The sequence below is a fragment of the Thermoascus crustaceus genome, assembly GCF_041956765.1.
Source record: "Thermoascus crustaceus strain CBS 181.67 unplaced genomic scaffold VTN00scaffold_18, whole genome shotgun sequence".
Lineage (NCBI taxonomy): Eukaryota > Fungi > Ascomycota > Eurotiomycetes > Eurotiales > Thermoascaceae > Thermoascus > Thermoascus crustaceus.
Genome location: NW_027192543.1, coordinates 20,031 through 31,082, shown reverse-complemented (window position 1 = coordinate 31,082; position 11,052 = coordinate 20,031). Strand labels below are relative to the sequence as shown.

The 11,052-nt window shown below is 56.3% G+C and overlaps 3 protein-coding genes across 3 annotated transcripts; 2 read left to right on the top strand and 1 right to left on the bottom strand.

Annotated features, from left to right (window-relative positions):
- Positions 1 to 345: 345 nt before the first annotated feature.
- VTN00DRAFT_3482 (uncharacterized protein) lies at positions 346 to 1,160 on the bottom strand (the record flags this gene model as incomplete). The annotated part of the gene is made up of 2 exons (XM_069429804.1): positions 346 to 990; positions 1,155 to 1,160. 2 exons carry the CDS (start codon positions 1,158 to 1,160, stop codon positions 346 to 348), a joined length of 651 nt encoding a protein of 216 aa, XP_069282746.1.
- A 403-nt stretch (positions 1,161 to 1,563) lies between these two features.
- On the top strand, positions 1,564 to 2,945 carry VTN00DRAFT_3481 (uncharacterized protein; the record flags this gene model as incomplete). Its single annotated transcript, XM_069429803.1, has 3 exons — positions 1,564 to 1,628; positions 1,703 to 2,835; positions 2,890 to 2,945. The coding sequence occupies 3 exons, from the start codon at positions 1,564 to 1,566 to the stop codon at positions 2,943 to 2,945; spliced, it is 1,254 nt and encodes a 417-aa protein (XP_069282745.1).
- Positions 2,946 to 3,597: 652 nt separating this feature from the next.
- Positions 3,598 to 10,097, top strand: VTN00DRAFT_3480 (uncharacterized protein; the record flags this gene model as incomplete). The annotated part of the gene is made up of 3 exons (XM_069429802.1): positions 3,598 to 8,172; positions 9,443 to 9,832; positions 9,888 to 10,097. The coding sequence occupies 3 exons, from the start codon at positions 3,598 to 3,600 to the stop codon at positions 10,095 to 10,097; spliced, it is 5,175 nt and encodes a 1,724-aa protein (XP_069282744.1).
- Positions 10,098 to 11,052: the final 955 nt, after the last annotated feature.

Sequence of the window (11,052 nt, the reverse complement as noted above, 5' to 3'; positions counted from 1 at the left end):
GCCTCGTCGGATGATGCCAGTCAAGTCCGGTGGTGTACATGGGCAATGAAGTGGCGGCAAAATGATTCGGTCCGCAGACTGCTTGATAACATGCCGCCATGGATGGCAGCCTCGGGGGCTCTAGCAGACGGTGAACAAGGCTGGGCTCATCCGGTCGCATGGTGTGTCGTCGAGCGCCTTGGCCAAGGACAGACGGAGATCGCGTGACCAGTTGCCGGTATCACCATGTGTATGTGCGTGGCATCCACTGCAAGTGTGACCTCAAAGCTCCCCTTGAAGCACGATGCAGGGCAAGCGCTCAGAACGTTCAAAGTCCTAGCTTTGGGCGAGTCCTGACCCGACCCTTCACTTGTTCTTGAAGACCGGCTGCTGTTCCATCGTCTGGGAAATGAAATTCCGCAACGCGGCGAAGCGGCTCGACACCGAGCTCTGCTGCTGCTGCTGCTGCTGCTGCTGCTCTGGATTCGTGGTGCCGTTCGGATTCGACGATTCCGCCGTCGTTGCGTTCGCGTTATGGTTGGCTTCGATCCCCGTGACCAGCTGCGCCATGTTCTTGACGAACCGGTCCCGCTCCATCTTCTCCAGCTTCTCCTTGCGCTTCATGGCGCCCGGACGGTGCTTGAGCGTCCTGTGCCGGATGATGTTGACCTGGCTGCCGGGTCCACTCTGACTCCGCTGGGTTCCATCGTCACCGGCGTCGGGCAGGGCATCGGCGAGGGCGTCGAGGTTGGCGACGAGCTTCTTGGAGGCGCGGCGGCGCTTGGCGGTCTTCTGGTTGGCCTTTTCGATCTTGGAGACGAAGGCGGAGTGCTTGATCAGGCGCTTGTCTTTTTTGGTGGTCTTGAAGGAGTCTGCGAACGGGCCTGACGACGGCTTTGTTGAGGGGAGGGCGCCGCGGCCACTGGCTGCTTTGGCGGCCTTCTGGCGGATGTTGGGACGCGTGGGCGCCTGAGGGTCAGCCGAGGTCGGTCTTCGAGGGGTGCTGGGGACCTACCATGCTGATCAGAACAAGGGCAGCGGGATTGACTCTTCACTCTGGGATCGATATCTCGAAGACAAAAAACGCGGCTAGGGCGGCTCACGTGCCGTGCGGGGTGGCGTGCTGAGTCAGCAGCCCCAACAGAACGGGCAGCAACTAGTTAACCTAACATAACGCGCATCTGACGTAGGAGCTTTTGCGTCAGGGCGGCGAGAAAGAAACAAAAAACAAAACCCGAGCGCTCTCCCTTGACATCACCTCGTCGAGTCCCACGGAAGACGTCCTCTCTGAAATCACGGTGATCTGCGCCGTCGCGTCCCTGCAACCCCCCGTCGAAAAGTGGATGGATGTTTTTTCCTCCACGTCGGTCGTCTAGACGGAATCCCTTTCCCGCCGTCCTCGGTCCCACGAGACCACTTGTTCTCGCGGCACGTCCGCGACGCTTCCTGGCCACCGGGACAGTTCAGCAGTGCGCTCGCGTCCAGCGTCCGATCGCTCTTAAAGCCGCCGTCCGTGCCGCAGTCCCTTGTCGGGCCCCCAGCTCTGTCCGATCCTTCGCCGTATCAGTCACGAGACCATCCACCATGCCGTCGGTGCTGTCCCCCTACGCGCGCAAGCACAAGGTGACGGTCATTGGGTCTGGCAATTGGTAAGTCCCGGTTCGATCCGTGAATGCTCGGGGTGTTGGACCGGCAGACTGACGCGGTGTTTGCGGTCCGCCAGGGGAACCGCCATCTCCAAGATCGTTGCGGAAAACACAGCCGCCCATGGCGACATCTTCCAGGAGCAGGTCGAGATGTGGGTGTTCGAGGAGCAGGTCGAGGTGCCCAAGGACTCCAAGCACTACAACGAGTCCGACCCCTTCTGCCAGGGCCCCCAGAAGCTGACCGACGCCATCAACAAATTCCACGAGAACATCAAGTACCTGCCCGGCATCGCCCTCCCCGCCAACCTCCACGCCAACCCGTCCCTCGAGGATGCCGTCCGGGACACCACCATCCTGATCTTCAACGTCCCGCACCAGTTCATCATCAAGGTGTGCGACCAGCTCCAGGGCAAGGTCCTGCCCTACGCCCGCGGCATCTCCTGCGTCAAGGGCGTCGACGTCAACGAGGCGGGCGTGAGCCTCTTCTCCGAGACCATCGGCAAGAAGCTGGGCATCTACTGCGGTGCCCTCTCGGGCGCCAACATCGCCACCGAGGTCGCCAAGGAGCTGTTCTCCGAGACCAGCGTCGCCTACGACCCCCCGCACCTGGACTCCAAGGCGCCCAGCCCGCAGCGGTCGCCGAACTCGTCGGCCGTCGACGTGATCCACTTCGAGCACAAGGACACGTCGGGCCAGTTCTCCGAGGTCAAGCTCCAGCCGCTGCCGTCCGAGTACCCGCCGATCGACCATGCCCTGCTGAAGATCCTCTTCCATCGCCCCTACTTCCACGTCCGCGTGGTGAACGACGTGGCCGGGGTGTCGCTGGGCGGTGCCCTGAAGAACATCGTCGCCCTGGCCGCCGGCTGGATCGACGGCCTGGGCTGGGGTGACAACGCCAAGGCCGCCATCATGCGGGTCGGCCTGATGGAGATGGTCAAGTTCGGTGAACAGTTCTTCGGCGCGTCCGTGAACGCGAGAACCTTCACGGAGGAGAGTGCCGGGGTGGCCGACCTCATCACGAGCTGCAACGGCGGTCGCAACCACCGCTGCGCGAAGCTGAGCGTCCAGCGAGGAAAGCCCATCGAGGAGATCGAGAAGGAGGAACTCAATGGGCAGAAGCTGCAGGGCACTTCGACCGCCAGCGAGGTCAACAAGTTCCTGAAGAAGCAGGGTGTCGAGGACGAGTATCCTCTGTTCACTGCCGTGCAGAGTGAGTAGTCCTTCTTGTTTCCCGGTGTGAGTTGCGGCACTAATCTTGCGGCAGGGATTCTGGAGGGCAAGATGAAGGTCGAGGAGATCCCTCTTCACATTGAGCGGTAAATGGGTCGTCCCCCCGACTCGGGGATCCACCTTACGGCACGCCAGCTCAACCTCGAACGCTGACCCGGGCAACTGTCAGTAACCCACCAGTTTCAGTCTGATTATCGGGAAAGTATGGGCGTCTTTCGGCAGGGCTACTAGAATAGAACGTCATGTTATAGAGATCCATAGAAACGAGCGATGTCGCGGGTTTCCGGTGCAGACCTGGGATCGTTGTGATGTCCAGGTGGTCGGTATAATATATACATGCATGCATCCCTTCCAGCTCTTTTCAACACAAGAGGATAGTGATAGTGTCTGATCAATATGAGAATTATGACGGTCGATCCGACAGTCTTCATCTGGTTAGTCCGGGGTCTGGACCTGCCGTCCGGGCGCTTAACCTTGTAAATCCCTGTCAACCCCGCGGGGTGACCAGCTCATCCACGCCAGGTGTCGGTCTCCCCGTTGAGAGGTCCATCTGCCGCTACATTCCCTCGTTGTCCAACCCTCTCCTGGATTGTACGGGGAGTCCCCTCGTGTACAGGTGACTCTTGGACCGTTGTCGTGGCCCAGTCGCGATCTCACCAGGTTGCGGAAGCCCTCCCGTGGGAAACGTGAATTCAATTCCCACATAATCCGACCAGACGTCCCCGCTGACGGCCACCGGACCATGGACGCTGCCCGGCAGGTCTACCTCCTCCCCTTGAAGGACGATGGCTCGCCGGACGTGCCTGGGGGTTACATCTATCTCCCGCCGCCCACGGACCCGCCTTATCTGCTGCGCTTCGTGATCGAGGGGACCAGCTCGATATGCAGAAGGGGACGTCTCTGGGTGAATATCCCAGAGGAGGGAAGGGGGTTTGATCGTGAGAAGTTCCGCGAGTTTAGATTACGGCCAGATTTCAACCGGAACATCCTGATCGATATACCCGTTACACGTCCCGGTGCTTTTGCTTTCCATACCACGTACCATCCGCTTCCCGACTTCTCCGTCTCTTCCCCGGTCACGACGGCGGCGTCGCTGAAAGAGACAAGAACGCCCACTTACTATGTCGATGTCGCACCGAGGCTGACACTCGGTGGGAAGACCCTACCCAACAACGCCCTCTCCATCTTCTCCCTCGTCTCCAAATTCACGGGGCAGTACCCGACGGACTGGGAGAACCATCTCCGCGGCATCGCCCAGCGCGGATACAACATGATCCACTTCACGCCGCTCATGGAGCGCGGAGTCTCGTCCTCGCCGTACAGCATCTACGACCAGCTCCGATTCGACCCCGCGTGCTTCCCCAACGGCGAGGACGACGTCGCCGAGCTGGTCGCGACCCTGGAGACGCGGCACGGGCTCCTCGCGCTCACGGATGTCGTGTGGAACCACACCGCGAATAATAGCAAGTGGCTGGAGGAGCATCCGGAGGCGGGGTATAGTGTGGAGACGGCGCCGTGGTTGGAGGCCGCGCTGGAGCTGGATGAGGCCCTGGTGAGGTTTGGGGAGGGGTTGGAGGGGATGGGGCTGCCGACCGTCTTTGAGACGGTGGATGATTTGCTTGCCGTCATGGATGCGATGAGGAGGGGTGTTTTTGGTGGCATTCGGCTGTGGGAGTTTTATGTTGTGGATGTCAAGGCGGATGTGAGGAGGATCGTTGAGGAGTGGACGGCCAGCGGGAGGGATGAGAGTGCCGACGGAGGGATCGCTGGAGATCCGAGGATGACTGGAGTAAAGGACTGGACGCTGGCTGAGAAAGCAATCTTTCTTCGCGAGAAGGCTCTCTCCAATGCGACGCAGATCCTGGGGAGGTTCGGCAGGACGGTGGATGCGAAGGTGGCGGCGCAGATGGTGAACGCTCTCTTCGGCCGCTATGATGCGTCGTCATCCGACGTTTCTGCCGTGGAGAGCGAGCTGGTTAAGATCCTCGACGAACTGAACCTGCCGCTCTACAAGGAATACGACGCCGACGTGGCGGAGATCATGGAGCAGCTCTTCAACCGTCTCAAATACCTCCGCATCGATGACCATGGCCCGAAACTGGGACCGGTCACGAAGGAGAATCCCCTCGTCGAGACCTACTTCACGAGACTGCCTCTCAACGAAACGACCAAGAAGCACAGTCCGAAAGCGCTGGCGCTGGTGAACAATGGCTGGATCTGGAATGCCGATGCGATGCGGGACAACGCGGGACCCGAGTCGAGAGCGTACCTGCGCCGGCAGGTCATCGTCTGGGGCGACTGCGTCAAGTTGAGATATGGATCCTCGCCGAGGGATAACCCGTTCCTGTGGGACTACATGGCGCGGTATACCCGTCTCATGGCCAGGTACTTTGCCGGCTTCCGCATCGATAACTGCCACTCCACTCCGCTCGTCGTGGCAGAGTACCTGCTCGATGAAGCCCGCAGGGTACGGGCGAACCTGATCGTCTTCGCGGAGCTGTTCACCGGTTCGGAGGAGACGGATTACGTCTTCGTCAAACGGCTCGGGATCAATGCGCTCATCCGCGAGGCCATGCAGGCGTGGAGCACGGGGGAACTGAGCCGTCTGGTTCACCGTCATGGGGGTCGGCCGATTGGAAGTTTCGACGTCGACCTGCCTTCCGCGGGGAGTAGTCGTGCCATTGCTTCGGCGCGTTCAGGGGCTGAAAAGGAACGCATCAGTCATATCCGCCAGAGCCCCGTGCATGCGCTGTTCACGGACTGTACGCACGACAACGAGATGCCGGCGCAGAAGCGCGACGCGAGGGATACCCTTCCGAATGCGGCTCTCGTGTCGATGTGCGCGTCGGCGGTCGGGAGCGTGATGGGGTACGATGAGGTGTACCCGAAGCTGGTGGATGTCGTGAACGAGACGCGGCTGTATCGGTCGAGGTTCTCGGAGGGTGAAGAGCTGAAAGTCGGTCCCGGCGAGGGAGGGATCGGTGGGATCAGGAAGCTGCTCAACGGTCTGCATACGATGATGGGCGTGGATGGGTATGACGAGACGCATATCCATCATGACGGCGCGTATATTACGGTTCATCGAGTTCATCCGCAGACGAGAAGGGGCGTCTTCTTGATTGCGCATACTGCGTTCCCTGGATGTACTGACGGGAATGGAGTCCTTACGCCGACGCATCTGACTGGCACCGAGGTCAAGCTGATAGGGAGCTGGATGCTGCAAGTTGACGATGACGAGAAGACAAAAGCCGAGGTAGCGGCGGATGACAAGTTCCTGCGCGGCTTGCCGGGTCGCGTTGTCGAACTGGATGTTGTGAAGATAGAGCGCGAGGGAAGGGATTCGGTGGTCTCCGTCACGGAGGAATTCGCTCCTGGGTCGATTGCTCTGTTCGAGACGTGGATTCCTGGTGCCGAGCACTCGGAGGGCCTGAGCAAGTTCATCACCGGTGACGCAGACGAGGCTTTTGCGGAGCTGGACTTGGTCGATCTGAACTTTGTGCTGTACAGATGCGAGGCGGAAGAGAGGGACTCGAGCGACGGTCAGGACGGAGTTTACGATGTACCGAATCACGGGACGTTGGTCTACGCCGGTCTTCAGGGATGGTGGAGTATCCTCGAGGATATAATAAAGTACAACCAGCTGGGACATCCACTTTGTGACCACCTCCGACAAGGTCAATGGGCTCTCGACTACATCGTCGGTCGTATGGAGAAGGTGGCCGGGAAGGAGGGATACACCCGTCTCTGCAGACCCGCCGCGTGGCTGAAGGAGAGGTTCCGGGCCGTTCGAGGCCTGCCCAGCTTCCTTTTACCAAGATATTTCGCCATCATCGTGCAGACCGCCTACAACGCGGCTTGGAAACGAGGAATTCGACTCATGGGCGAGGATATACGACATGGCCAGGAATTCGTACATCAACTGGCCATGGTCAGCGTGCAGCAGATGGGATATGTGAAGTCGGCGTCTCTATGGCCCACGAAGAATGTCCCCTGTCTCGCGGCCGGTTTGCCCCATTTCTCCACCCACTGGGCACGATGCTGGGGCCGCGACGTTTTCATCTCCCTCCGCGGACTGCTCCTGTGTACGGGCCGTTTCGACGATGCTAAGGAGCACATAGTTGCATTTGCGAGCGTGCTCAGGCACGGGATGATCCCGAACCTGCTCAGCAGTGGGAGGCTGCCGAGGTATAACTCTCGGGACTCGGTGTGGTTCTTCCTCCAGGCCATTCAGGACTACACGAAGATGGTTCCCGGTGGGACTGGGATTCTGAAGGAGGCTGTTCCGAGGAGGTTTCTGCCGTACGATGGCACTTGGTTTCCTCATGATGACCCGAGGGCTTACTCTCGGTCTTCGACCGTCGCGGAGGTCATTCAGGAGGTGTTCCAGCGGCATGCTGCGGGTCTGTCGTTCAGAGAATACAATGCTGGGCCGGACCTGGATAGGCAGATGAAGCCTGAGGGGTTCCAGATCGACGTCAAGGTGGACTGGGCGACGGGGTTTATTTTCGGAGGCAACCAGTTCAATTGTGGAACATGGCAGGATAAGATGGGTGAGAGTGAAAAGGCCGGAAACAAGGGGATTCCAGGGACACCCCGCGACGGAGCAGCCGTCGAAATCACCGGCCTTCTATACAGCGCCCTGAAATGGGTCTCCGAGCTTCACCAGCGCGGCTTATACACCCACGACGGCGTTGACATCGATGGCGAACGATCAATCACATTCAACGACTGGGCCACCAGAATCAAAAACAACTTCGAACGCTGCTACCATATCCCCCTCGACCCAAACGAAGACACCCACCACGACATCGACCCGACCATCGTCAACCGCCGCGGCATATACAAGGACCTCTACCGCTCCGGCAAACCCTACGAGGACTACCAGCTCCGCGCCAACTTCCCCATCGCCATGACCGTCGCCCCGGACCTCTTCACCCCGTCAAAGGCCCTGCAGGCTCTGCACGTCGCGGACTCTGTCCTCCGCGGTCCCACGGGCATGGCGACCCTCGATCCGGAGGATCTGAACTACCGACCGAACTACGATAACGGAGACGATTCGACCGACTTCGCGACCGCCAAGGGGCGGAATTACCATCAGGGCCCGGAGTGGGTGTGGCCGAGGGGATATTTTCTCCGCGCACTGCTGCATTTCGATCTCCTCTGTAAGAAGAGTGTCGATGAGGAAGAAAGGATCGAGACCTTCCAGCAGATCACGAGACGGCTGGAGGGGTGCAAGGCTGCGCTGAGGAGCAGGAGTAATCCGTGGAAGGGCTTGACCGAGTTGACGAATGGGGGTGGGGCGTTTTGTAAGGATTCGGTATGTCTTTTCTTTTCTTTTCCTTCCCTCTCTGGATTTTAGGCTTATGAATGGGTCGTTCTGGTTTCGTTTGGTTTGCTGATGACAGGTTGTGTTGTGTTGTGTCTAGTCGCCGACTCAAGCATGGTCCGCGGGGTGTCTCTTGGATGTTTACTATGATGCGTCGAGGGTGCCGATTCGATGATGGTGGATGAGATGAGGGATGGGAAAGACGAAGATGGGGGAGAGAAGAGTGAGGAGAGATGGATAGGGATATAAATGTGGATAGTCTTTTTTTTTCTTTTCTAATGAAATGAACGAATTATGTGTCACTGAGGTGTTGAGTTGCTTTTATATAATGTATACACGATGATATTTGATATGTGATATAAATATAAATATAAATACATGGATCTATGTGTTATGTTCATTAGAACCGAATCACTGTCCATTTTTTTTATTGCCTCACTGCTGAAAAATGTAATTCCCAAGAGGATGAACAAAGAGAACGTACATACCTATCTAGCCAGCCATTCTTTCCTCCCATCTATGTTCTCACAGCGAAATCCATGAAAACCATGCACGGTCATGGTCCATCCACATCGTTCCTCGCCGAGACTGCTGGAGAATGGAGAATGAGAATTTAGATTTAGATTCGGAAATGAAATAGCGATGAATAAGCAAGGCAAGTAAGGTAAATCTCTGTCTCAAGGGTCAAATCAAGATTGAGGATTGAGGACCGAGTGTTACAGCACAGCCTAGAGATCACTGACAAGGCTGATGAAGGGAGGTCTAGTCACGTGGCCATGCTGGATCGTCTACGATCCATCCTCACGATCCAGGTCTACGATCCACCTCCATGATCCATAGTCATGATCCATCGGATAGGTATTTCCGGGCAGAACTCAGCATGTATATAAGACGCTCCTTAACCATGGGGATTAGGACCCAGTGGTCAACTCAAATAGCAATCCTGATAGTAACATTGCTAGTAACGGCCTACTCATCTATCTCTTTCCCTTGCTTTCTGACCTCAAGATAAACCCGACGAGCCTCCGCCTAGGAAGTCTTCGGTCCGCCGTTACACTTTGACCACCTTTCTTGCAGAAGGCGAGTTTGAAAGAGACACCGATACCATACCTACTTTGGCAGAGATGGAGGACTTTTCACCCAGCAGCAGGTCGTCCGAACCCTTAGGGAACTACAGACCCAAGTGGGACGATTGGAGAATCAGTTACAGGAACAAACTAGTGAGAATGCCACCCTTCGGGAACAGGTTAACCAGCTACAGAATGAATTGCGGAACCAGATCAACGGGAACACCCAGCTTCAGGAGCAGATACACTTGCTGGGACAGCAAGCCGAAGCAAGCGCAAATCATATATCCAATCTAGCGGCTCAGAATCCTACCAACAGAGATGCCAATTCAAAGGCCAAGATTGCGAAGCCTGATCTCTATTACGGCGACCGGAAGAAGCTGCAGACTTTCATTTCACAACTGGAACTCTATTTTTTCTTCAACCCCCACGAATCCCCTGATGAAAAACGAAAGGTCATGTTTGCAGCAACCTATCTACGCAGCACGGCAGCGCAATGGTTTGAACCATACCTGCGAGATCGCATGCAGAAGTCACCGGGACAACGACGAATCGAGACCAGTGAAATCTTTAGTGATTTTGGAGTATTCCTAGCCAGAATAAAGCAAAATTTTGGAGATCTGGATGAGGTGAAAAAAGGCTACCCGGATTATCATGTCTATCAAGCAAAAAACGTCTGTTGCCAACTATACCACCGAGTTTCAACGATCTGCAGCCTTCCTTGGAGATTGGTCAGAACAATCACTCATAGGACATTATTACCGAGGATTGAAGGAAGAAGTCAAGAATGGACTCCATGCCTCTGAGGAACCGAAGGACCTCAACAACCTGATACTCATGGCCACCTGAATTGATAAATGACTCTTTGATTGACAGACTGAGCAACAACATTCCAACCCTTTCCGGCAGACACCCCGGCATACAGGGAATGGAGGAGACACCATGGAACTTGACAACGCAAACCAAAGGGACAGGAACATAGCAAACAAGAAGCCTCAAGGACCAAACCCCAATTGGACTGAAGAGCAGAAGAAACATTACAAGCAGAAGCTGTGCATCCACTGCGGAAAAGATGATCACCTAGAATGGAAATGCCCAAGCAGGCCAGGAAAAGACAAGAAACAGGTGTCGGCCGCTAAGCAGGATGGACATGCCCAACTTCCCTGGACTACCTGCTATGACAACAATTGTGCAGACCATTATGCCTTCAAGGCAGCAACAGGATGGTTCCTGCGGGCCCCTAGGAAGTCAAAAAACTAGAGGACTCTGCCAGTGAGGGACCCTCACAGGGGCCTCAGACCTGGTCCCTAGACTCAGTTATATGGACATCAAACAGTATTACACTCAACAGAACGGACTTATTGAAACAACTGGTGATCACTGTTAGAATCAATGGAAGAAAGGCAAGGGCCATGATTGACAGTGGAGCCATGGGGAACTTCATCAGCAACACTTTTGTGTTACGGCACAGCCTAGGAATCTCCAACAAGGCGATGAGGGGGCGGATCCATCACGTGACAATGGATCAAATCAGCGGGAATGATCCATCTGGATTCTTGATCCAACCTGACCTTTGATCCATCCATAGTCATGATCCACCGGATAGGTGTTTCCGGATAGAACTCATCATGTATATAAGACGCTCCTTAACCATGGGGATTAGGACCCCGTGGTCAACTCAAATAGCAATCCTAGTGTTAACATTGCTAGTAACGACCTATTATCTATCCCTTCCCTTGTCTTCTGCCCTTCAAGATAAACCCAACGAACCTCCGCCTAAGAAGTCTTAGGCCCGTCGTTACAT